The sequence below is a fragment of the Aristolochia californica genome, unplaced genomic scaffold, assembly GCF_029961685.1.
Source record: "Aristolochia californica isolate CCGP_79_NKW_82.1479 unplaced genomic scaffold, dmAriCali1.0.hap1 SCAF_4, whole genome shotgun sequence".
NCBI classification, from domain to species: Eukaryota; Viridiplantae; Streptophyta; class Magnoliopsida; order Piperales; family Aristolochiaceae; genus Aristolochia; species Aristolochia californica.
Window position 1 is genome coordinate 1,323,628 of NW_027182103.1, and position 26,101 is coordinate 1,349,728.

General features: G+C 41.9%; 4 protein-coding genes across 7 annotated transcripts; 3 read left to right on the top strand and 1 right to left on the bottom strand.

Annotated features, from left to right (window-relative positions):
- The first annotated feature begins 477 nt into the window (after nt 1-477).
- On the top strand, nt 478-12,205 carry LOC137962883 (uncharacterized). The gene is made up of 3 exons (XM_068810005.1): nt 478-1,225; nt 1,721-3,219; nt 11,896-12,205. The coding sequence occupies exons 1-3, from the start codon at nt 547-549 to the stop codon at nt 11,950-11,952; spliced, it is 2,235 nt and encodes a 744-aa protein (XP_068666106.1). The 5' UTR covers nt 478-546; the 3' UTR covers nt 11,953-12,205.
- A 277-nt stretch (nt 12,206-12,482) lies between these two features.
- LOC137963666 (ylmG homolog protein 1-2, chloroplastic) lies at nt 12,483-13,450 on the top strand. Its single transcript, XM_068810824.1, has one exon. The coding sequence runs from the start codon at nt 12,544-12,546 to the stop codon at nt 13,246-13,248; it is 705 nt and encodes a 234-aa protein (XP_068666925.1). The 5' UTR covers nt 12,483-12,543; the 3' UTR covers nt 13,249-13,450.
- Nucleotides 13,451-17,066: 3,616 nt separating this feature from the next.
- Nucleotides 17,067-20,609, top strand: LOC137961966 (probably inactive leucine-rich repeat receptor-like protein kinase At3g28040). Its single transcript, XM_068808629.1, has 2 exons — nt 17,067-18,740; nt 18,835-20,609. The coding sequence occupies exons 1-2, from the start codon at nt 17,176-17,178 to the stop codon at nt 20,315-20,317; spliced, it is 3,048 nt and encodes a 1,015-aa protein (XP_068664730.1). The 5' UTR covers nt 17,067-17,175; the 3' UTR covers nt 20,318-20,609.
- LOC137961967 (uncharacterized WD repeat-containing protein C2A9.03-like) lies at nt 20,541-25,399 on the bottom strand. 4 transcript variants are annotated; one of them, XM_068808633.1, is made up of 11 exons: nt 24,962-25,399; nt 24,537-24,578; nt 24,214-24,340; nt 23,952-24,119; nt 23,772-23,858; nt 22,926-23,060; nt 22,603-22,713; nt 22,002-22,093; nt 21,811-21,916; nt 21,533-21,619; nt 20,541-21,415 (listed from the first exon to the last, which is right to left on the bottom strand). In XM_068808633.1, exons 3-11 carry the CDS (start codon nt 24,331-24,333, stop codon nt 21,002-21,004), a joined length of 1,320 nt encoding a protein of 439 aa, XP_068664734.1. In that variant the 5' UTR covers nt 24,334-24,340; nt 24,537-24,578; nt 24,962-25,399; the 3' UTR covers nt 20,541-21,001. The 4 variants fall into 4 exon arrangements, with proteins under 4 accessions (XP_068664734.1, XP_068664732.1, XP_068664731.1 ...); XM_068808631.1 differs by having other exon boundaries at nt 24,529-24,578; XM_068808630.1 differs by lacking the exon at nt 24,537-24,578.
- Nucleotides 25,400-26,101: the final 702 nt, after the last annotated feature.

The window sequence follows — 26,101 nt, forward strand, 5'->3', positions numbered from 1 at the left end:
TTCATTTCTAACTCTCGATATTTCCTCTTTATATAAATATTAATTAATCACCTCAAATTTAACCATGGATTTGGGGATAATTACTGTTTAACAAATTAACTAGCCGTTTTGTCTCTTCGCTTAAATAAATAACCAGGCTGATCCGTTAATCATCGGTTAGATCTCAGCCACGTGGGCATTTCTACATGGGGCCTACTAAAAATTAAAAAAAACAAATAAATAAAACGGAAAGGATGACCTATCAAGTATGAACTACAAGGTGCCAATCCAGTGGGTGAAGCTCCGCCGTCGTAGACCGCCCGTAATGTATTTCTCGCGTAAAGGCGCGTAGTAATATTGTACCGTTGGAGGAATTTAGCCACCCAATAGAATCCCCGGCTTCATAGCGGGTCCCACTGCTCCCGTGGATTCCCTCGACGGACTTCCTCAGCAAAACCAGACACTTCGCTTGCGCTCCATAGAGAGAGAAGCCACAAATTCCCAGTTACGAGTTCCAAAGTCGCTTCCCTGTTAGGGTTTTCAAGAAGGGAGAGACGAGAGGAGTCGATGGCTTGCGAGGAGATTCACGCATGGACGGTCTCGACGCTCGTCGGGGCCTTCCTGGACCTCGCGCTCGCGTACCTCCTCCTCTGCGGCGCGGCTTTAGCGTTCTTTGCGTCCAAGTTCCTTAACCTCTTCGGTCTCCGATTGCCTTGCCCATGCAACTGTCTCTTTAGGTACCCCGCTGCGGGTTATATGTGCCTGCAGAGGGCACTCGTTGACGGGCCCACCAGGAGGATCTCATCGGTGCAGATGGGTGTCAAGACCAAGTTTCCATTTGATTCTATCTGGACTGGCGACGGCAGCTTGGATTTGAAGCTGCTGAGAGATTGGGGTGTGGATGGTGGTTATGATGGTAGACTGGGGGAGCAGGTGGCGGGAGTTGATGGAGAAGCGTCGTGTAGTTCGATCTCTTGTGCTCGCATGTCGCACGGGTTGGCCTTGACGGCCTCTCCGGCCGAGGTTTCGAACCGGAGTGGTGCGGGATTTCGGTCTGGAGTTAGGGGGAGAAGAGGGGTGGGTCGTGGGCCGTCGTCTAGTCTCCGGCGTCGCCGGAGGGTCGGTGTTGGAGGTGGACGGTTTTCGCCTATCTCGTCGTCGGACAATACGATTTTCAGCGAGAAGGGGAAAGAAATGTGTGGGGAAAGTTCTGTTTCGGTTGATTCTGGTGGGGACCAACTTCAATGTGAGTTAAAAAAAAGGCGTTTTTCTGCTCTTTGCTTCTCATAGTCTTTATCCTTTTCCGTCTAATAAACTACCTTTATGAAGAAGTTTAGCTCTGCAATTTGGATGCGGAATTCATATGTTTTAATAGTTGAAATTGACATACAGGGAAATAAGAATTTTATTATCTTCTTTTCGTGGATCTTAAATTTTCATTTGATGGTTACTTTTACTTTACTCTCTCATTTTTCTAATATATTTTGGACATTTTATAACTCAAAACTCGGATGCATCGACGTTGTTCAATCACAGCTATGATTTGTTGAAATGTCATGGGATCCCACAGTTACGTAACTGGATTCATTTATGAACTTGGAGCACCTATGTACTGGTATAAGATATAAATGGCTCACCAGTTAATGCATGTGAATAGGTCTTCTATAATGTGGCGTGCATGTTATAAAGAATAAGAATTTTACGTTCTATGAGCTAAGCAATTAAAGTTATGTTACTTCAGGTGAAGATGAATCTTATGCTGGTGCTGGGGTGCTTGTTTATAGTGAACCTTATGGACGACTGAAGGAAAACTTTGAGGAAAAATCACACTATTCTCACAGTCTCGGTTCCTGTTTTGACAGAAATGACTCAAATACTATAAGAATCTTGGAACATGCACTTGAAGAGGAGCAGGTTGCTCGTGCAGCCCTCTACCTTGAGTTAGAGAAAGAGAGAAGTGCTGCTGCCACTGCTGCTGATGAGGCGATGGGAATGATATGTCGCCTTCAAAAGGAGAAGGCTTCGATTGAAATGGAAGCTAGACAATATCAGAGAGAGATTGAAGAGAAATCAGTGTACGATGAAGAAGAGATGAATATTCTCAAGGAGATTCTATTAAGAAGAGAGAAGGAGAAACTTGTTCTAGAAAAGGAAGTTGAGATGTATCATCAAATGATACTCTCCGATGAGAAAAGGGAAGAGGATTCAATGATGCTTCCAGATAGGGGTAAAGATGATCTTGGCTATGCATTGCATGGATCAGGGGAACAGGTTTATTCATCACTTGGTTCTGTGGATGATCCGATGTTCATTCTACAGAAAATTAGTGAATCTATTGAAAAAAATGGAACTGTGAAACATTCAGACCTATGTTTGGAGACGAAACACTGCTGTGAGAAACAAAGTGGTTCTCATGGGCATGTATCACAGTTGTCATATTGCCAAGGACCAGGGATTAAGATTGTTGACAAACATCATACTCATACATTGGATGAGTGCGGCATGAAATTTCAAGAGAAGGGCATGGTATCCACTGCGGAGTCATGGGGGCTCCATTCACAAAAAATTCCCATATCTGGCAAAATGAATAAGGCTCAGGATACTTCTTTCTTGGTTGACAAGGCAACTGTTGATTATCTTGAATCAGAAAGCCATGACAGAGTTACTGATTTGAGAAGCTCTACCTCTAAAGCTTCTCAGTTTGAGGCGGAGTCAAGTATTCTTGATGTCCATGTCATTGATGATGAGACTAAGCCATGTGATATGAAAAACAGTGAGAAAGATAGATCATTACCTTCAGGTTCAACTTCAAACAGCTTAATTGAACAAGGTTTTTCTTTTGAAGCTTGTGGTGCTGGAAAGATTGGTGTTACGAGTGATAATTTGAGGAAACGCATGGTAGAGTCAGAAGCAAACATATATAGAAGTAGGTCAGATGTGCTTGTGCAAGACAATTTTCAAACCAAAGCTTTAGTTTCTGCTTTGAGGGGAAATTCCGTATCTGTAGTTGACCACGAAAAGCTAAAACTTCAAACAGAAGTTGGGAGGCTTACAGAAAGACTAAAGCTAGTGCAAAAAGGAAGGGAGAAGCTGGCTGTTTCGATCGAGAACAAGGAAAAGGAAAGATCTCACGAGTTGCAATTATTGGAGGAAATTACTTCACAGCTCCAAGAGATTCGATCTCTAAAGCATCCTGTTATGGCCGCACGCCGGGTTTCTTTACCTCCTCCATCATCTAAGGTATACAATAAACGTTAACTTTCTTCTTTTTCTCTAAACTCTTGTTGTATTAGATTCGTTTTCTATAGCTTTGTATGCTATGTAGTCCTTGACTTGATATAGGGGTTATGATTTTCTTTTGTAAAGTAGTTGTTAAACACCTAGTCAATACTACCCAAAAGACCAGCCTGTTAGGAGCGGAAGACATAAGTATTTAACCCAGGACCATAACAGTACACCCCGCCCTCCAGAGCCGACAACTATGGCGGCATTAACACAGCGAAGAGAGCCTTTGGGGAACGTCCGGGGATTGCGGTCGCCCGCGCACGCGGGGAGTCGAACTTGGGACGTAGCGCCTGCTCTGATACCAAATGTTACGGTCCCGGGTCATGGATCAAGTAACACGACGTGGAACTTGAGACTCCAGCACTCAGAATTTAACTCACTTCACGTCAAGGGTCTGTATATGAGTATTTCTCCTTGACCAGTGCTCGGCCAGGAGGGAAGATCCTCTTTTGAGGGTCCTACCGAGTTGTTGTGCTAGATAGAAGACCCCGCAACAATGTTGACCTTGCTAGAGCAAGGTGCTCTCTTTTCTTGCTCACGACAAAGAGGTTTGGCCCTCTTTGTTGCTACTCTAGCTAAGAGTGCAAGCCTTCTTTCTTAAATAACTTGAAACACGAGTTTGGGATATATTAATACCTCTTCTTTGATGTTATGATCAGCTCCCACGTTGCACTAGGATTGTTCAAGATTTGAGGATAAAAATCCTCACTTTTCTGCTCGGTAAGGGAGAAATTAAGGCCTCTCTTGTTGCTGTTGCCGAGAAGGAGGACAGACCTCCTCTTTGGGCTCGGAAAAGGGCAGGAAGCTCATTTTCTTAGTAGGGATGATGGGGCGCCGTAAGGGAGTATGGGCTCCTGACCCTGTCCCTGTTGCTGTGTTAAGGCTGCCGTGGTCGTCGGCTCGGGAGGGCGGGGAGTACTGTTATGCTCCTGGGTTAAGTACCTATGCCTTCCGCTCCTAACAAACCGGTCTTTTGGATAGTATTGGCTAGGTGCTTAACACTTGGTATCAGAGCAAGGTAACATGGGGGATAATATCAGCAATGAAGAAATCCAAATCAGGATACAAAAGATAGAAGATAGCCTTGAAACAGCACAACCAGTGTTGGGGAAGGTTTGTGGTTTAGAAGAAGAGATGAACCAAGTCATCAATATGCTACAGGAGTTTAGGATAGAGAGACATCAGAGTCCAGAGGTGAGAGAGGTTGCTCAACCATATCACAGAAGAGGGGAGCAGTGGCTTGGGCGCACTGCTGTCCAAGGACCTCAGCATGGAGGCACAGTTCCATGGTACACTAAGTTAGAATTTCCCTCTTTCAATGGTTCTGTTGATTCCTTAATTTGGTTGCATAGATGTGATTTTTTTTTTTTTTTGAACCAAGGGACTACTGAATGGGATAAGGTGCAACTAGCCTCTTTCCATATGACAGATGAAGTCATGTTATGGGTTACTCATGACTTGGGGAGAATTTAAAAATCTATGCACAGTTAGATTTGGGCCTTCCGCCAACAGCAACCCCCTGGGAGAGTTAGTCCTATTGAGACAAACTGGTTCGGTGGAACAATATCAAAAACTGTTCTAGGAAAAGTTGGCTCGTGCTGGTGAGAGGGTATTGGTTGACCAACAGGTCTCTTTATTCACAGCAGGTCTCAATGAGTATTTACGGCTAGAGGTAGAATTCCTTATGCCCACGGATTTAGCTCATGCCATGAATATGGCCCGAGCAATGGAACAATGACAACAGTTGCAGCAATGTAAGCCGGGTTGGTCGGGTGAGAGGAACACTTCCTCCACTTGGCAAGGGGCACCGCTATAATTCATCTCAGGGAGCATCTCCAGCAGCACCATCCAGACACACTCCGACTAAGACTCGGGTAGCCGATCCCCGCTCTGGTAATTCCCTACCGAGCTTTATAAAAAAATTGACGAGTGCAAAGATGGCAGAAAGGCGGTCCAAAAATTTATGTTATAACTGCGATGAGAAGTATCAGGTAGGACACCAATGTAAACGATTGTTTTGGCTCAAGGTGGAGGATTCAGAGGATATTATCGAGGAGGAACCACCAGAGATATCCTTGCATGCTATTACTGGGCATAAATCGCCTACTACAATGCAAGTCCGAGCTCATGTCATCGACCAAGAACTGGTGGGACTAGTCGACTCGGGGAGTACATACAATTTTCTGAGTTTGACAGCCGCACAACATCTCCAGCTCCAGATACACACTCATCCAACAACCACTGTCTCAGTGGCCAATGGCGAGACCACCGTCTCAGTGGCCAATGGCGAGAAGGCCCCTAGCTATGGGATTAGTAAGGCGGTAACTTTTCCATTGGCTTTACTTCGTTTAATGCTGAAGTTTTTGTTATTTCCCTGGCAGGATTTGATATGGTATTAGGCATTAAATGGTTACAAACGTTAGGGCCCATTCTGTGGGACTTTTCGGCTTTAACCATGAGCTTTGATTTGGCTGGAAGTCGGGTATTCTTACAGGGCTGTCAAGGGGACAGGGCCCACTGCATGCACACTTTGTAGACACAGGATTAGCCTGACAGTACTAGTGATGGCCTGGTTGAGGAGTTCTCTGACCTCTTCCAGGAGCCTTCGGGTTTGCCTCCCCTAAGGCACTGAGACCACAGGATCTGTCTGAAACCAGGATCTGAGGTAGTGATCGTGCGACCATACTGTTACCCACACCTTCAGAAGGATGAGATAGAGCGTCAGTGCCATGAGATGTTGAAACAGGGTCTTATTCTTCCCAGCCGCTCCCCGTTCTCTTCACCCGTCTTACTTGTGAAGAAACATGATAGGACATGGAGGTTCTGCGTGGATTATCGGGAGTTCAACGTGCAAACAGTAAAAGACAAGTTTTCGATTCCGTTAGTGGATGAGCTCCTGGATGAGTTACACAGGTCGTGGTTATTCACTAAACTCGACCTCCATTCGGGATACCATCAAGTCCGGATGCACCCATTTGATATCGAGAAGACGGCGTTCCGCACGCACCATGGCCACTTTGAGTTCGTCGTCATGCCGTTCGGGTTATCCAATGCACCCTCCACTTTTCAAGCTTTGATGAACGAGGTATTTAGCCCCTATCTTCGAAAATTTGTTCTTGTATTTTTCGATGATATTTTGATATATAGCAAGTCGGTTGAGGAGCACTTGGCACACTTGAGGATTGTTTTCGACTTGTTACGAGCACATCAACTCTATTAGAAACATTCCAAGTGTTCTTTTGCGGCTTCACATGTGGGGTATCTGGGACACATTATCTCACATGAGGGGGTTACGGTGGATCCTGAGAAGATCCGAGCTATTCACGAGTGGCCGCAGCCACAGTCGTGTTCTGCATTACGGGATTTTTTGGGTCTTGCGGGCTACTACCGCAAATTTATGCAGAACTATGGGCCAATGGCAGCACCATTGACCAGTCTGCTCAAGAAAAATTCCTTTATTTGGAATGAGGGGGCCACCACGTTGTTTGTGGCACTCAAAGCTGCCCTCGCATCCGCGCCAGTATTACAACTTCCCAACTTTGACGAATTGTTAGTGGTAGAGTGCAACGCTTCGGGCGTGGGCATTGGGGCCGTTTTACAGTAGATGGGCCATCCTATTGCGTATTTTAGCAAACAATTGGCAGTCCGTCATCACAAGCTGGCAGCCTATGAGCGCGAATTGATTGGGTTGGCCATAGCGGTCCAACATTAGAGGCCTTATCTCTGGGTTGGGTTTTTCTCATACGCACGGATCACTACAGCCTTAAATTCCTACTAGAACAACGTTGGACGACATCGCAACAGCAGCATTGGATCAGTAAGCTGTTGGGGTTTGACTTCTAGGTGTAGTATCGTGCGGGGAGATTAAATAAGGCGGCAGACACCTTGTCACGGTGTTTTGAGGATCAGCAATCGGTCTATTCGATCAGCCAGCTGAGATTTCTCATTCTGGACTTGGTGAGAGACGCACATGCCACTGACCCTGCATTGCAGGAACTGCATCAGAAGATTTCGGAAGGGACAATGAATTCGAAGTGGTCCATCCAGGATTCACTTATTTATTACAAGCAACGGATTTTCCTTCCACCTGAGTCTGAGTTGATTCTTGCTATTCTCTCGGCCTACCATGACAGTACACACGAGGGGATACAGAAGACCTTGCACAGAATTCGAGCTGATTTTTACTGGCAAGCCATGAAACCCTCTATTGCGACTTATGTGGGTGACTGTCTGGTATGTCAGCGCAACAATGCCAAGCACTTGAGTCCAGCCAGTCTTCTCCAGCCTCTGGCTCTTTCTACGCATGTTTGGGCCGACATTTCGATGGATTTTGTGGAAGGCCTACCCTTGTCCTCCGGCAAATCCGTACTTTTCATGGTGGTTGATAGATTTTCCAAGTACAGACATTTTATACCGCTGGCTCATCCGTATACAGTAACACGGGTTCCTCAGACTTTCCTGGAGCAGATAGTCCGCTTACATGGCATTCCAGAATCCATTGTGAGTGACAGAGATGCAATTTTCACGAGCACCTTTTGGCGGGAATTGTTTCGCTTGAGTGGGACGAAATTGAAGTTCTCCTCCGCCTATCAACCACAGACAGACGGGCAGACTGAGGTGGTGAACCGCACCATCGAGATGTATCTACGATGCTTGGTGGGGGATCGTCCGCGGCAATGGGTTCAATGGCTTCCGTGGGCCGAATACTGTTACAAACTTCATTCCACTCTGCCTTGCAATCCACTCCTTTCCGGGTTATATATGGCCGTGATCCACCTCGCCTTCTTTCGTACAACCCAGGGTCCACCCGCATGGACGCGATTGATCAGGCACTCAAAAACCGGGATCTACTGCTACAGAATATCACAAAACGGTTACGACTCGCCCAAGCTCGAATGAAGGATGTCTACGACAAAGGCCACCGTGAGATCTCTTTTGAGGTAGGGGATTATGTGTGGCTACGGCTCCAGCCCTCCCGTCAGCAGTCTCTTGCGGGACCTCCCAGATTTTTCGGGCCGTTTCCCATTCTTCGACGCGTGGGACCAATCGCCTATCAGCTCAAATTATCGGACACGGCCAAAATTCATGATGTGTTTCATGTCTCTCTCTTGAAGCCGCATTTCGGAGCACAGCCTACATCCACTCCACTCCTACCACCGGTTGATAATGGCGAGGTTATTCTTAACCCAGTTGTGGTGTTACGCGCGCGGCTGACCAATGACCATTGGGAGATTCTCGTTCAGTGGACGGACACTGACCCCGACACTGCAACATGGGAACGTGTGGACATCTTCAAACAAGTCTACCTAGTTTTTTAGCTTGGAGACAAGCTCTTTCTCCATGGGGAGGCAGATATTGTGGACTCAATAGCACACTGAGTCACCCAACGAAGGAGACAACAAGAACTCACTCAATAGGATTTATTTCTTATATTACTTTGAGTAGGATTTATTTCTTATATTGTTTTAAGTAGTAGTTATTTCTAATTACTTTATATGTAAGGGCATTATGGGGAATTATTGTAACCCTAACCCTATAACTCCATGACGTGACCTATTTAAGGGAAAGGGATGAATGAAATAGGGAAGTTTTGAGATTTTAGAATAACCTAGTGTAAACAGGTTGAGATCTCCTCTTGATCTCGAGTTTAGGGTTTACTCCAAAAATCCAACCTATCCTTCACCCTCCATTGCCATCCATCTCCACCCAAATTCACCCACCATCATCCCTACTAAGAAAAAGGAGCTTCCTGCCCCTTTTCCGAGCCCAAAGAGGAGGTCTGTCCTCCTTCTCGGCAGCAGCAGCAAGAGAGGCCTCAATTCCTCCCTTACCGAGCAGAAAAGTGAGGATTTTTATCCTCAAATCTTGAGCAATCCTGGTGCAACGTGGGAGCTGATCATAACATCAAAGAAGAGGTATTAATCTATCCCAAACTCGTGTTTCAAGTTATTTAAGAAAGAAGGATTGCACTCTTAGCTAGAGCAGCAACAAAGAGGGCCAAACCCTCTTTGCCGTGAGCAAGAAAAGAGAGCACCTTGCTCTAGCAAGGTCAGCATTGCTATGGGGTCTTCTATCTAGCACAGCAACTCGGTAGGACCCTCAAAAAAGGATCTTTCCTCCTGGCCGAACACTGGTCAAGGAGAAATACTCATATACAGACCCTTGACGTGAAGTGAGTTAAATTCTGAGTGCTGGAGTCTCAAGTTCCATGCCGTGTTACTCGATCCATGACCCGAGACCGTAACAGTAGTTAATCATTAAAGGTTGTTAAGGAATAGTCCCACATAGATTAGTGAGTACAAAGATCTTGAATTTATTAGTTGGTAAAGAGGTTTCCTAAGTTGACTAGTCATTTTAGGATAGGCCTTGGACCCAACTTTACATGGTATCAAAGCAGGTACTCATATGCGGACCTTCACCTAAAAATTATCTACTTGTAGAGCCACAAAAGAGGGTCTACACCTAAAACTATTCACTTGTAGAGCCACAAAAGAGGGCATACACCTAAACTGCCTACTCCTAAATTATCCACTAATAGAGCCACAAAAGATGGTCTACACGTGCTAATAAACTCAAGATCTTTGTACTCACGGCTATTCTTTAACACTCTCCCTCACGTGTAGACCCTCTTTTGTGACTCTACAAGTGGATAATTTAGGAGTAGGTAGTTTAGGTGTAGGCCCTCTTTTGTGGCTCTACAAGTGGATAGTTTTAGGTGTAAGCCTTCTTTTGTGGCTCTACAAGTGAATAATTTAGGAGTAGGCAGTTTAGGTGTAGGCCCTCTTTTGTGGCTCTACATGCTGGATGATGTATCCATTTCTCGAGCTATAGCTCGCACTACTACAAATTCTTCTTATTTGTGGCATCTGCGCTTGGGATATCCCTCACCAGCTAAGTTGCGTCAGTCTTTTCCTTCTTTGCCGGCCAATATTTCGTTTGATTGTGAATCCTGTCAGCTGGGAAACATCGTCGCTCCAGTTTCCCAGTTAGTTCTAGTCAAAACACCAAGTTGTTTGAATTAGTCCACTCTGATTTATATGGTATCAGAGCAGGTACTCATATGTGGGCCTGCACCTAAAACTATCTACTTGTAGAGCCACAAAAAAGGGCCTACACCTAAAACTATCCACTTGTAGAGCCACAAAAGAGGGCCTACACCTAAACTGCCTACTCCTAAATTATCCACTTGTAGAGTAACAAAAGAGGGTCTACACATGAGGGGGAGTGTCAAGGAATAGTCTCACATAGATTAGTGAGTACAAAGATCTTGAGTTTATTAGTTGGTAAAGAGGTTTCCTAAGTTGACTAGTCATTTTAGGATAGGCCTTGGACCCAACTTTACAAAGGTGTAGGCCCATCCCAAAATGATTAGCCAAATTAGGAAACTTCTTTCCCAAGATCTTTGTACTCACTAATCCACGTGGGATTATTCCTTAACACTCCCCCTCACGTGTAAGCCCTCTTTTGTGACTCTACAAGTGGATAATTTAGGTGTAGGCTTTGTTTTTGTGGCTTTACAAGTGAACAATTTAGGTGTAGGCCTTGTTTTGTGGTTCTACAAGTGGATAGTTTTAGGTGTAGACCCTCTTTGTGGCTTTACAAGTGGATAGTTTAGGCATAGGCCCACATATGAGTACCTGCTCTGACCCAAGGCCCATCGCAAAATGACTAGTCTACTTAGGAAAACTTTTTTGCCAACTAATAAACTCAAGATCTTTGTACTCACTAATCCTTGTACTCACTAATCCATGTGGGAGTACTCCTTAACAAGTACCTTGATATTAGCCACAAGGAAAATAATTAGAGCAGAACGATACTAGATTTGTAGCTGTAGCTGCTGTCATAATGTTCCTGCGAAGGCCGGCCCATCTTCAAGAAAGTATGGAGTTAGAAATAAATTAGACTTCAGGTAGTTTTCATTGAGTGTAATACTTCAAGTGCATATCTCCCACTCACTTATGGTCTTGTTGGTATGGTGGAGCTCCAATTGGGTAATCGAGAGGAAGTGACAGCTGTTGAGGATGGGGAAACCTCAGACCTGTAGGGTGTGTGGGATTACTTAGTGATGTGGAAGGGGGGTCCTGCTGTAAAATTTTCAGTTGCTCAATGAAGTGTCTACAGCATATGAAGCTTTATCTTTTTCTGTAGGATCTGAAATTTAAAGTCATTTTTCAGTTAAGTTTATGGAAACTTGATGAAGCTTGTTCTAAATGTTGGCACAATAATTGATATAATCAGATGAGGATATTTAGTCTAGTTTTCTCAGTTTTCTCTTTAGTTGTTATCATCAAGTACTTGTCTCAACTACCTGGCCATAGGAATCCTTGACCACTGAAATGATTCCTCTATTATCATCCTCAGATTGGCTTCTCCATTGGCAAGATTGTGTACTTGGTCAAATTGGGTTTCTGTTATTTGATCTAATCTCCTCAGTTCTCTTCTAGTTGAGATTAGTAAGCCTTCATCTTAGCTATGTTGGAGGAGATGGCTGGATGTGTGCTCGATTCATATTGTAATGATGAGAAATGTTTTATGATGGTTGCCCTCCTTGTTTGGTTACATTCGGTTCTCTTAACATTGTGTTTTCTGTCTGGTTTACCTTTGTTAATTTGAAAATATTTCTTTTGGCAGGTCGGCTCAAAGAAAAGGCGCTGCCGAAGTGTGTCAATCCACGGAAGTACAGACTGATCTTCCCCATAGAGCGGATTGCTTTTTCGAGCACTGTTGGGTTTGTTCGCATCCTGATGGTAATTGAACACCTGTGCTCTGAATTGACTGGAAAGCTGCTAGGATAAAATAAGCCGATACTGTAAATACTGCTTCGGAGGGGCCGAGTAGCTTTTGACACTGGTCCTCGGTTAAGAACCAGGGTCTTGATCTGTACAACTGAACTGTGAATAGAACATCGTATTCATTTAGAACTGACAGGTTTCCTTTATCATCTCTTCTCGCCTCTCTCAGTTTTATGCTTAATCGATTACTGGTTAAATGGGTCTGAGAAATTAGATGAAATCCTCTTATTTTGGGTTCTTTATTGACATTTTGCGAATTTGTTGACCATATTTGAAAAAAAATGAATTATTAGATGTAAATAGCAGTATTTATGATTACAAAAATGAGATTAAAGAGGTCGGGGTTTAAGAATTAAAGTCACCCTTTTTTATTATGAAGAATTAAGATTCAACCACAAATGCCAGACCATATATACCGTTCCTTCTTCTCTATCCTGCTCTTTCACGAAGGCGACAGAGGGTAGAGAAGGGTGTTGGAGACATAACAATGGCTTCCGTGGTAGCCTCTGGTTCCTTTCTTCTCCTCCGAAGCCCTAACCCTAAACCACCTGTAAACCCTAGTCTCCCCAATCTCCGTTTCAGGACTACCCACCTCTCCTTCTCTCACCACAAATCTCTGAATTTCCCTCTCCGCACTGCTGCTACTGCTGCCACCGCAAGTGCCAACAGTAGTCACACTCTGAACGACGCTCCCACCCTGCTATTCGGCTCCACTCGCACAATCGCCACTATCTTCGCAACTGCCTTTGCGCTGTCCAAAATCGTCTGCCATGTAATTCAGTCCTTCGCAACCAAATTTCTCTCGATTCCGACACCCCTTGATCTCGCTGCTATTCAAGCCCTTCAATCCAATGTTCTCTGCACCGCAGGTCCCTTGTTTTTTGCTGCGCGGAGAGCCCGACCTAGCGGGTACTTGAACACTCCGCTGACTGTCGTCGCGGCGGGCATGGCCAAGTGGCTGGATATTTATAGCGGAGTCTTGATGGTTAGAGTTTTGCTCAGTTGGTTCCCTAACATTCCTTGGGACAGGCAGCCTTTGTCGGCGATTAGGGACTTGTGTGATCCTTATTTGAACTTGTTCAGGAACATAATTCCGCCAGTTTTTGATACGTTGGATGTCAGTCCGCTCCTGGCGTTTGCGGTTTTGGGTACTCTTGGTTCAATTCTGAACAACAGCAGGGGGGCTTACTGATAGTTTTTGAAAGTGGTAGTATCCTTGTACTAGCTCCAAAGTTTGTCAGTGTAACAATTATTGAAAATTTGTAGAGGAAGGCTTCACTTCAAGGTCGTGCTTTTGTTGAAGGTTTAAAATTTTGGATAAAGTTATTTTTTACAGACAATAGATGTAGCTACTCTATTCTCATAGTTGAATTATCTGCAAGAGATGTGCAGGATGAGGTTGAGTTTTCATTTTTATGCTTTAATTTAGAGATGCAGCTCAATACTAATAATTTGGCATGAGGTTTTGACTTCTTTTAAATTTAAATTCCTTGGAACTTCGTTGCTGCTTCCAGAGTGGATTTGAGGTGATAGCCCATTTTCACTCCATGCTTCTTGTGTCCTCAATGCTTGTGTCTTTAGCACAAATCCTGTATCTGTGGACCATTGCCATGATTGCCTAATATATGAAGGATAATACTACCTAGAAATTAGAAGGATAGGGAAAAAATCAGATTATATCAAAGCTCTGAGACTTGCTCCAATTTTTTGGGAAGCTGGAGATTGAACTTGTGGAAACAGAGGTGTCAGACAGGCATTTGGATGTTGAATGTCCAATATTTGTAAGGGAATCGAATTCCTTTAATGAACTGTTAGTTAGTAAAGAGTTCTTGTCAATCTCTGTTTTGATGGAAGGACCCCCTCAGTTTGTCCCTCTCTGACTGTCTTAAAATCTACTTTTTAATCTTTTGGCTTCTATTGTGTTTCTTTCTCAAATTCATAAAATCGGTATGCATTTTTTAGAAAAGGAAATGAAACATCTCAGAATATATCTGCTGCAACTTCGGCCACATAGGGGAATATAGAAGATGAGATGAATTGTGCTGATTAGTTTCTGAACATTTACAGTCAAGTGTGAGTGGACGATGTAAGTGTCTATAGAAAAGGATTTGATTCTCTCAATTATTCAAAGGCACCATAAAAACTGCGAGGTCAACAGTACATTTGAAAATGCTGTTGGCTCAGGTCCTTGGCAGAGGATAAGTGCACATGGATGTGATGAATTTTATAGATCATGCATAGAATTAGCATTAGACAATGGCAGTGAACAAGTTATTTTACTCACTGAACTTATTAGAATCAAGAATGCCCCATGAAAATTTGCCTTTAAGGTAGCATTGTTTTGGGTAAACTGCATCATTTTGGTCACTCAAGTGTGAAATCCAAACATTGTTTTTTTTTTTTTTTCCTTTGAATTGACTAAACTTTTTTTTTTTTGTTGGTAGATATTAAAGTGCTCTTGACTGTTCTGATCTGTAGTGTGGGATGATTAGAGGGAGGAAAAGAACACACAAATGTTAAATGCTTAATTTCACTTATTGCCATATTGCTATTGATGGGCAGTAGGAAGGTGGCTGATCACCTATCAGTTCATAATTTCTGTTTTATGATCATGGTTATATGTGTAATTGTAACTCATGTTAAGTTAGATAAGTACTGGCAGAGAGAGTTTGGCATGTGTAATTCTGTTGAAACCTCAGTTACTTACCTTTTTATGTTACTCCATAACTCCTAAATCCTTGTTTTACAAGGCATGTGAACAAATCCAAAGTCTATAATTGTATGTTCTGCAGTTTTAGGCCTAGACTTGATGGAAAAAGGTTGTGGATAGAAAGTCCCATTAGTCTATAACTTTGTATGAGCTGCAAATCTTAGGGTAGTTGTTGATAGAGAGAGAGAAATTGTTGTAGGAGAATGCTTCCACATTGGTTTGGGCTTAGAAAAATCCTGCCTTGTTGTAAACCTTTCAATGCTGCCAAATTATTGCCTCTCTTGTTTCTTTCTTTTTTAATAAAATTTTTCTCCTTTCAAATAAAAAAAAAAAAATCCTGTTCTTATGGGTTGGGAGGTCTTCTAACTTTAGCTACTCATTTAGAGGGGAAACTGGGCTTGTTACCGCTGATTAGAGATTTTAGTAGAATGAGTGAAAATTCACACCCAATGTACTGCAGCAACTTTTGAGTCATTGGTTATTATGCTGACACTTATTGTAGTGATATCAGTAAATCTGCCATGAAATGAATGTTATTAACTTTTATAAGAATGTGTCACTTTACTTTTTTTTTTTTTTTATAAATGATGCTGAGTGTCACTTTACTTTCATTGGAGGGAAGAAGAATAAAGTAACTGAAAGAGTGATAGAGCAATAATGGCTAGGCTAATGATGCTTGTTAACATAGCCAACCAACTAGTCTTGAAATTGTTGGACATGAAAAGAGACAAGAGAATGAATTGAAGTGGTGAGATGGAGAAAGTTAGAGAACCTATTTAGTCATATATGCAAACAGGTTTGCCTTCATCTGCTTCTTTTCGAGTACTAAAACACAAGTGCTGTTGATTATTTTTGAGTCTCTCAGCTCTTCCAAGAATGCCTAATCATGTGCATTTTCTGTTTGTCCCTTCAGGGCCATTCCTATAAGGTATCATATCATCTTTACATATTTTGAAGATTATTGACCAATTTATAGATTTGAAGCCTAAGTCTGTGGTTTGCTTTCATTTGGGTGTTGACATCTTATGAAAGCTCTCCATCCTGCAAGCTTGAGATCGTTTTATCCCTAGTTTTTAATGTAGGTTGTTTCATCAAGTGCTGTTGAGTTGACTCAAACTCAGCTAAAAAGTTGACCAGTTGAATGAAAACTTGATCGATTTTGATTTTTGAGTTGGCTCAGGGAATCTGGATGAGTCAAGAGTCTGTTTGCATGATTGGATGTATGATTCAACGTTCGGTTTAAAAAAGAGACATTCAGTGATATATAAGATATTAATTTCTATATCATTATAAATTTCATAAATAGAATGCAAAGGATGAAATATGCTTGCTTCCAATCATGGCGATCAATTTCCATAAAAAGAGTGTCTTGTTTATTTAGAAGCTCCTCGACGGAGAAGTTACCGATTGCCTCTGACCCGATCTGAATTTCTTAAATTCATATATTTTTTTTATTTTTTATCAAAAGAGGGAGGTTATAACTGCCTCTTAATGGATGTCTTGCAGTTTCCATGAAAAAGAAGATACAAATAGATAAACCAAAATCTTATCTTATACCACTATAACTGAGAACACAAAAATGGAACAAAAACTGTTGTTAGCCACTCACTCTAATTAACCCATCCATTCCAAACAAAAGAACAAACAAAAACACTTTCCCCCCATAGACTGCCATGAATGGTTGAGGTTGACACAAATCACACAAAGGTAGTCCACCCCACACAAGTGCATGTGTAATGGGGTCCAGAAGCACATGAACATAAGAAAGAAGCAGAGAGTGCAGTGTGGGGCCCAGTGCAAGGGCACTAGGGGCCAAAGAGGTCCAGTGAACCAAATTTGGATCTTGTGAAGGGGTAGGCCTGGAGACACCTCACTGCCCTTTGTTTTTCCCTTTAATTAACTTTGGCTTTGTTTTGTAGGTCCTATGGGACCCCTGTACTCGCCCTGAATGCCTTCAAGTCCAAGGCAAAAGACAGCTCTCTGTGTTACCTGAAATTCACACTTTTCCCTGTTTCTCAAAATCTGATATTAACTGTTATAATGTTTACGATAAATTTGAATATCTAACTAGATAAGAATTCAGGTTCTATTTTATTTAATTTAATGAAAACTGAAAATTAGATAATCCTTAAGAATTTAACAGTTTTACAGACTTAACTTCAGGATTTTCCAGATTTTAGCTTGTATTTTTGTCTTTTCTCGGAAAAAGTTTTTGGTTCGGCACTGATTTTCCGACGTGAAAACTAAGTACAAAATCCAATCGCCACAGAAAACTGCAGTTCCACTTTGCAGAAGTTGTATCGCGCTGTTTTGGCCTTTGGGTTCTTCTCCTCATCTCTCCATCTTTTTCTCCTCCCACGGACTCGACTGATATTTCACTGTGAGATAGAGAGGAAGGAGGACGTAACAATGGGTTCTCTTCGTCTCTGCTTCTCCTCCTCCCTCTCATGGCTTCTCTTTCTCTCAACCGCTTTCATGGCTTCTATACCCAGTTGCAAATGCAGTGCCTCTCGTCTCCAGCTCAACGACGACGTTTTGGGCTTGATCGTCTTCAAATCCGGCCTGGTAGATCCCACTTCTCGTCTGACCTCCTGGAATGGAGACGATGAGAGTCCCTGTTCCTGGAAATACGTACAGTGCGATCCAGGAAACGGTAGAGTCATCCAGCTTTCTCTCGATGGATTAGGCCTGTCAGGGAAGATTGGTAGAGGCCTTGAGAAGCTGCAGCACTTGAGGGATCTGTCTCTTTCGCGTAATAATTTGTCTGGAGGCATCAGTCCGGACTTGGGTCGCGTCCTGAGCCTCCGGAGACTGGACCTGAGTTATAACAGTTTTTCCGGGACGATTCCGGACGAGTTCACCAATTTGACGACTATCAGGTTCCTGGATTTTTCAGGGAATTCTCTCTCTGGGACAATCCAGGAACAGTTCTTTGCGGGATGTGTTTCACTTCAGTCTGTTTCTCTGAGTGGGAATTTGCTGGAAGGACCGATTCCCAGTACATTAGCTCAGTGTGTTTCTCTAGGGGCACTCAACCTTTCAGACAATCATCTGTCTGGTAATCCGGATTTCAGTAACGCGATTTGGTCGCTGAGGAAGATTGGAGTGCTGGATCTTTCGAAAAATATGTTCACAGGGCCTGTTCCTGTAGGGATTGCACTTCTGCACAGTTTGAAAGAGTTGCATTTGGAAGGAAATCAATTTGAAGGACCTCTGCCTGCGGATATTGGACTCTGCCCACATCTAGTTCACTTGGATTTGAGTCATAACATGTTCAGTGGAGTAGTTCCGGACTCACTTCAGATGCTCACTTCTCTCTCATTTCTCAGTCTCGCCAATAACAGATTAACAGGCGATTTTCCTCCCTGGATTGGTACCATGAGTAGTCTCCAGTTGTTAGATGTTTCCAACAACGAACTTACAGGCAATCTCTCAGATTCTTTGGGTGATTTGAGACTACTGAACTCTTTGATTGTCTCGAGTAACAGACTTACAGGGGAGGTACCTGAAGCAGTGAAGGCCTGTACTGGGCTCTCAGAGATTAAACTGAAAGGGAACAATTTCAATGGAAGTATTCCAGCAGGTCTGTTTGATCTTGGATTGAGAGATATCGACTTGTCAGCAAATGGGTTCACTGGTTCGATACCTGCAGGTTCATCTCAACTGTTTGAATCTCTCACTTTCTTGGACCTGTCAAAAAATGGTCTCAGTGGCACTATTCCTCCAGAGATGGGTCTCTACCTCAGTTTGAGATACTTGAACTTGTCCTGGAATAATCTTCACTCAAGATTGCCTCCTGAACTTGGATTGTTTCGAAATCTGTCGGCTCTGGATCTCAGGAACAGTGGGTTGTATGGACTGATACCGGATGATTTGTGTGAATACAACAGTCTCTCTGTACTGCAACTGGATGGAAATTCCCTGAGTGGCCCAATTCCAGAAGGGATTGGAAACTGTTCTTCTCTCTCATTACTGTAAGTTGTGCTCCATTTATCAATCTGTTCTTTCCTTTTTCTTTCCTCTGTGTTCTCGACAGTTACTTACCTGCATTTCCTTTTCATTTTGCAGAACTTTGTCACACAACAACCTGAGTGAGTCCATTCCAGAGGCCATCTCGTGGTTGAAAAAGCTCAAAATTCTCAAGCTGGAATTCAACAATTTGAGTGGAGAGATCCCACAAGAGCTTGGTAACTCGAACAATCTGCTCGCAGTGAATGTTTCCCACAATAGGCTCGTGGGTCAGCTTCCCAGGGGAGGCATATTCCCAAGCTTGGACAAGACTGCCTTGCAGGGAAACCTAGGTCTCTGTTCACCTCTTCTTGTAGGACCCTGTAAGATGCATGTCCCAAAGCCATTGGTGCTTGATCCAAATGCTGTCTACAAAGGAAGAAATGGTGGCGATGCCGCGCCTTCAGCATCCGATTCAAGGAAACACAGGCACCCATTGTTCCTAAGTGTTTCTGCCATAATTGCGATCTCAGCAGCCACAATCATACTAACTGGAGTTCTAGTGGTGAGCCTGCTGAACGTTTCTGCCAGAAAGAGGCTTGCTTTCATTGAAACCGCCATGGAAGGAATGCGCTCCCTCTCCCCCTCCCCAAGATCAGCCAAGGCACTCACAGGAAGATTAGTTCTCTTCAGCACAAGCGAATCCAGATACGAGGACTGGGTTGTTCATGCAGAGTCACTACTTACAAAGGCTTCTGAGATAGGGCGAGGAGTCTTTGGGACAGTCTATAAAGCTTCTCTGGGAGAGGGAAGAACAGTAGTTATCAAGAAGCTCATAACATCCAACATAATTCAGAACCAGGATGATTTCGACCGTGAAGTTCGAATCTTGGGGAAGGCAAAACACCCAAATGTGATGACCCTCCAAGGATACTACTGGACACAACGATTACAGCTTCTAATAACAGATTTTGCTCCAAATGGTAGCTTATATTCCCAGCTCCATGAACGGGGCCCTTCCACTCCATCTCTTCCATGGCCAACTCGGTTCAAAATAGTCGCAGGAACAGCAAAAGGCCTTGCTTATCTGCACCAATGCCGGCCTCCAATCGTCCATTACAGCATCAAGCCCAGCAATATCTTGCTGGACGAGAACTTCAATCCGAAGGTATCAGACTACGGATTGGCTAGGCTTCTAACATCCCTTGACAGGCATGTACCTACCAGCAGGTTTCAAACTGCAGTAGGCTATGTTGCACCGGAGTTAGCCTGCCAAAGCTTAAGGATTAACGAAAAGTGCGACGTTTATGGATTCGGAGTGATGATCTTGGAGCTTGTGACGGGGAGACGACCGGTGCAGTATGGAGAAGACGATGTCGTGGTACTCACTGATCATGTGAGGGTCTTATTGGAACAAGGAAATCCACACGATTGCATTGACCCCCGCTTGAGTGACTATCAGGAAGATGAGTTGGTGCCTCTTCTCAAACTGGGTTTGGTCTGTACTTCTCAAATCCCCTCCAGTAGGCCCTCCATGACAGAAGTGGACCAGATTTTGCAGGTCATCAAGACTCCATTACAACACACAATGGAAGTTTACTAAGAGAAGTTGGCTCTCCAGCAATGCTTCCTCGTTCGTTTCCTTTGAGGAAATCACTCCGGCTAAAAGAGCAATAATTTCTTCTTTCTCTTTTTTCTGTTCTTCTTTGTCTGCATTTCCTGTGAATTTTAAATTTCCTGTTCAGACTCCAGCTAGTGCAAATTTATATTTCTGTTAACAACATTTATCTAAGAAAATCTGTTTTAACAGAATTTCTACCAGGAGATGTTCAAATCATTTGCTTGTACGCCCGTTTCTATTGTGAATATACACTTGATTTATGAAGTACAGTGTTTTGAAGAAATAAAGGTCATAAAGACCAAACACATCGTTTTTTGTAGGAATAGAGGATTATTTGTAGATTACAACCCAAGAGGAAAGAATAGCGTCCAAGAGAGTTTGCTGACTTGAAAATCTGGGACTGCAGAAGGAAGAGGAAGAAAAAACATTTCACCCACCATGCAATTCCTCCAGACCGACGTGATACATAGACATGTTCCTGCTCCAAGCATCAGAGATACAACTCCTGTACATTTTTTTGTTTTTTTTTTTGTTTTTTGGTATGAGTTCACCTAAAACTACTGCTCTTTCTTTACAGTGTAGCCATCGGCAAGGCTAAACCAACTTCACTGTCTTGGTCATAGAGCAGCTGTACCTTCTTCCAGAAAGACAAGAGTTCCCTCCAAATTAGAAAAAGGAATCGAGATAGCCATATTTGTGTCTTTTATTATACTGAAGCAAACTAGAATAAGTCCTGTCCCATACTCCAATGAAGATAGATTCATCATCTGGACTCATGGAAACCCCAGAAATCTCTCCAAAAAAATCTATTTCTTGTCTCTTCATATAATCCATCTTAGCATTATAGATGTGAACAAAATCTGCAGGTTCTGCCACTGCCATGAATTGTCCATCTGAAGAGTACCGAATAGATCGAACCGCACCTAAATTTCCCTTCAGAACTGCTGTGGATGCAGACAATTTTCTAACATCCCAAACTCGACAAGTCTTGTCCTGATTTCCTGTGGCAAAAGTAAGACCGTTCGGATGCCAAGCTGAAGCGAATGAATAATCAAGATGACCGACTAAGGCGGCAACTGTCTGCATCAGAGAAGAAACCAGTAAATCAGACAGTCAGAGAACCTGCTAGCATGAGAATGGTTTATGGATTATATCCTTGTCACGCCCATTTAGTAAATGGCCACACAAAATAGTTACCTTCCCATTGCATGAATCTACAAGCAAGCCATCAAGATGATCCCCCACTACTGTGACAAGTTTCCCGTCCGGACTAATTGATGTATGCTGTGAAAGACAAGATCTGATGAATATAAGGAATCAGGGCAAACATGGACATGTTAACTGCAATCACAGTAAACCAAAATTATGTATGACTCACCTCCATGGAGACTAAATAACAATATGAAATAGATGGTATAAATTTTTTGTAAAAAATAAAAAACGAAATAAGAGTTTACAAGAGGAAAAAGGCATACATTAACAGGCCATGGGAATCGAAAATGATTCAGAAGCTGAAATCTTTCGACATCGAATTCTCGCACACCACAATCATTGTTGGATGCCATGAAATGAACACCACCACTGCGAAGTGACGTCTTTAAACAGATTAGATCATGTTGTAGAGAATAATAGGCGATTGAGAAGCCCTAATCCAAGAAAACAATACCTGCAACTGTTGTATATCTCTAAAGCATTTGCGATCGCATTGTCATCAAAGGTTGACCTGGCACAAAAGCTAACTCCCCGTTGATTTAAAGACTACACAATATCAAAGAAGAGAAATTGATAAACATAGGTATAATCATGAGAACTGAGTTATGATGAAATTGATCATGTGAATTCCAACACCGAATGTCAAGCAAATGACATTCCAAGTGCCCTATACAAAGTCTTTTAATACTATACACATAAAAGCACATATAAGCTTAGCCAAATATGATCATCCAAAAAAACAGGTAGTGGAGATAGCAGATCTCCTACCTAAAAGTGCATCAACAAGAATGCATGATGAAGTAAACTATGCTCACCAACAGAGAAAAAGAGAAAAAAAGTACCTTACACCGAATGTCAAGCAAATGACATTCCAAGTGCCCTATACAAAGTCTTTTAATACTATACACATAAAAGCACATATAAGCTTAGCCATATATGATCATCCAAAAAAACAGGTAGTGGAGATAGCAGATCTCCTACCTAAAAGTGCATCAACAAGAATGCATGATGAAGTAAACTATGCTCACCAACAGAGAAAAAGAGAAAAAAAGTACCTTGCAAACTAATTCTCCTTGGAAACCTCCAGCAACCAGTAAATTGTCCTTGACGGCAAGTGTGCTGATTTGAGTTTGGGTGAAACCTTCTAGCAAGCTTCCTGGATGTTTCTGAATGATGAACAAGAGTCAATCTATTCAATACCCAGAGAAAAAAAAATATAAAGCCGCAATTTTATTTTGGGAACTAAATGTAAACAATGTGAGAAAGCAGGACAATGTCAGAACCAAAGTGATACTATAACTAAAGGCAAATAAAGTTTCTAGGACTAAGAAAACAAAGTTATATGATAAACTGAAAACAGAAGTTTAATGATCAATACCTCAACAGGGGCTACATGGCCTGAAAAATTGAGGACTTCAGATGAATTGCAGGTTAATGCAGACCAGTGAATGACTGAATAGTTTGACATGAGATAAACGTCATGTTTTGAGGTCGCCCAGACCAAATTCCTTAACTGTAAAAGCAATGCCCACACTCGGTACTTCAATTTTATGTAGAGAAAATTAAAATGCCAATAACTTTTCTCAACTAAATTAATATGTTGAAGCTAAGCTTCCTTGGATCACACATCCAGTAATCAACTACTGAAAACTTAAATACTCAAATGAAATAGCCCTTGCTAGTAAAAAAGAAAGAAAGAAAAGGAAATCTAACGCTTCCTCAAGAATTCAGGGTGAGAACATAAACAAGGAGAAAACCCAAAGAAGGGAATGCATCTCCAATTCAAACAGTTCCTAGAAGAAGAACATATATTCCTGAACTATTTTAGACTAGTGGTCAGGTATAAGTCAAGATAGCCATGATAGAGGGATACAAGGAATCACAGTAACGCATTTATCTGCGCCATCTGAAAAATTACTATTTAAGACCAACAACAAATAGGTAACTTGATCCATGATGTAATATACATTGGAACATGAAATCCTTGATTGAATCCCAAAAAAAAGATTTGATGCATCAGCAAAGGTAAGCTCAACCGTATTTAGGTAGTGCAATCCAAGCTAGTAGCCAAAGAAAGCATTCTTCTGAAGGGCGTTTAAATTTAAAAGGTTGGCATAAAAGAAATAACAGGGTGAGCTCTTTCTTGTTGGATTCCCAAAACGTACTATAAAATTTCCTGTAATCAATATTTATCTACGAACAATAATGTCTCAAATGTACTCACCTGAAAATGAAGGATTGTGGGTTTCACCAATCTTGTATTATGTCGAAACTCATAGTAGTTACCCCCTTTCTCCATTTGTTTACATTCCTTTCAAATATATAAACAATTATTGTTTAAAAACAACAAAAATGAGGCAGCTAACTTCAAATTTGTCAGATGCAAACCAATCCAGATATATACCTTGTCAACCACTTCTCCAGACGAAGGAACATTCTCATAATTCTTATATTGTTCCAACCGTGTCTGTCGATATTTCTCTCTGGTTATATTTAGCCTGTCCCATGGAATACCTTGTATATCTTTCCCTCTTCGTGCTTGTGCCGAAGATGTGTCTGTTACTCTGGTAAGCTGCAAATAATTGAAAAGCACTTCTTATTGGTAAGGAAGTTGACAGTTAGAAGCTTTCGAGGAATGAATCAGATAAAAAAGAAAAAAGGTTTACCATATCATAATCGTTGTCTTGATCCACATCACTTCTCTCCCTCACCATAAACTCGTCCACATCAGCCATTTCACCTTCGTCAGCTATGTAGTCGACCTCGTCTCTCTGATGAAAGGACATAATATTTCTGAAACAACAAGTAGAAGAAAGTGTAAATAACAAGATGAAATAAAAAGAAAACCTAATTCTCCAATAAATCCAACTCTCAAATAAAGAGAAAATTGAGCATGAAAAGTGAAACAATATAAGGGCTAAGAAAGGTAAAAACATATAAAGAAAAGCATGAACCACCCCAAGGATCGAATAAGAGATAACCTTCTCACCAATTAAATCATCCTCAAATCTTCTATTATCACGTTATTTCTCTGGAAATCAGTTTTTTTTTAAAAAAATAATCATCAGTACCTCAACCAAATGGGCAAAACAACAGAAGAAAGAAAAAGAAGTGTGACATGTCAATTAGTATTGAAACAGAGGAGACTTTGTGAAATATTTCGATTACAGATAAAGAAGACGTCAGATTCCCATCAAGAAACTTTCATCAATCCATCGATTTAACGCAGGTAATGCATAACCAAAATGCAAGAGCTCCGCTCAACAAAAGGTATAAATACATATAATTTAAAATGAACGTGAGAGCAGAACACAAACCCTAGAACCCCTGTTCCTTCAAACTCAAAAAAGCTACCACCAACACCAAATATGAAAAACCCAACAGACAAAGCCTATCAAAATACATTTTCCCCACCTTGCACAAAACCAGGAACCCCACCACAACAGAGCGATCCCCACAACCACCCCCCAAAAAACTCTCACTGCGTATCGCCTTTCCTTATTTAGGGTTTCCCTCGTAGTCGTACAGATGTATCCAGACGCAGCCTTTAGATGGCGGAAAATGAAAGCAGACGCCGCAGAGGAGAGAACTCTTATGTGCTGATCAACGACACGTCCAAACGGAATTACCCACAAATAATTATTAAACTGTGGGAAGCGAAATGAATAAAGGGGAATGGATGATTATGCTCTCTTTATCGGGGAAGGAGAAGTTTCTCAATTACAATCCAAATCTGTTATAAATTCTGGTGGTCACTGGTATCAGGTCACAGGTCGCAGGTCACAGGTCACACTCACAAGAGAATTTTAACCGTTCCCCCTTCCCCTCGTAATCAGGCTACCCGCCAAAAGAAAACTCTCTCTTGCTCCGAGTCCAAATCATAGGTGGGAGGTAATACTGCCAACCTGCAGCCTGATCTTTGGTTTCCTCCACTCTGAGAAAACAGATTACAATGTGGGACAAAAACGGCACCCATGAGTTCATCTTATGAGCTAATCACTTTTTTAATACAATTAAAGATAAAAGAAATTTGCTCTTGATTCTTGATCAAGTTCTAAGAATATGAAGAGGAATTAATTAATTTTTAATGTGTATTTAGCAAAGGGTGTTTGGTAGTACAAACTAAATCCTTTCTTATGTCACATAAAATTTATTATTATTTACTTTATTTCAAATTCTTTCGATCTCGAACCAACCCTTTTTCCAGTTGATTTGGATATAATACCAAAATATCGTAATTATATTTTTAAAATTAAATATTTATGTACTTATATAAAAATAATAATAAACTTTAAAATGATAAGATTTATAATATATTTTTTAAAAAAATAACCTTTTTATTTTTAAAAAAAATAATTTCACTACCAAATACCACTTTCAAGACTAGTCATCTCACTTAAATACATCCAATATTGATACAATGGTTGAACAATATAGAGGTGAGGGGTGGACTAAAAAGTGGTAGTGGTCCATTTTCAATTATACTATGAAGGGGATAGTATTAATTTAAGTGATTTTAGGTTTAACAACTAAAGCTTTAGTCTTTAGCCACCA

Excerpts from the sequence above, each read along its gene's own strand:
- LOC137962883 (XM_068810005.1), top strand. The coding sequence starts at position 547 with ATGGCTTGCGAGGAGATTCACGCATGGACGGTCTCGACGCTCGTCGGG. Across the intron at positions 1,226-1,720 it reads TGGTGGGGACCAACTTCAAT|GTGAAGATGAATCTTATGCT; the intron begins GTGAGTTAAAAA and ends ATGTTACTTCAG. Across the intron at positions 3,220-11,895 it reads TACCTCCTCCATCATCTAAG|GTCGGCTCAAAGAAAAGGCG; the intron begins GTATACAATAAA and ends TTCTTTTGGCAG.
- LOC137963666 (XM_068810824.1), top strand. The coding sequence starts at position 12,544 with ATGGCTTCCGTGGTAGCCTCTGGTTCCTTTCTTCTCCTCCGAAGCCCT.
- LOC137961966 (XM_068808629.1), top strand. The coding sequence starts at position 17,176 with ATGGGTTCTCTTCGTCTCTGCTTCTCCTCCTCCCTCTCATGGCTTCTC. Across the intron at positions 18,741-18,834 it reads TGTTCTTCTCTCTCATTACT|AACTTTGTCACACAACAACC; the intron begins GTAAGTTGTGCT and ends TTCATTTTGCAG.
- LOC137961967 (XM_068808630.1), bottom strand. The coding sequence starts at position 24,333 with ATGTCCTTTCATCAGAGAGACGAGGTCGACTACATAGCTGACGAAGGT. Across the intron at positions 23,859-23,951 it reads CTGGAGAAGTGGTTGACAAG|GAATGTAAACAAATGGAGAA; the intron begins GTATATATCTGG and ends TATATTTGAAAG. Across the intron at positions 22,094-22,602 it reads AAGGAGAATTAGTTTGCAAG|TCTTTAAATCAACGGGGAGT; the intron begins GTACTTTTTTTC and ends GATATTGTGTAG.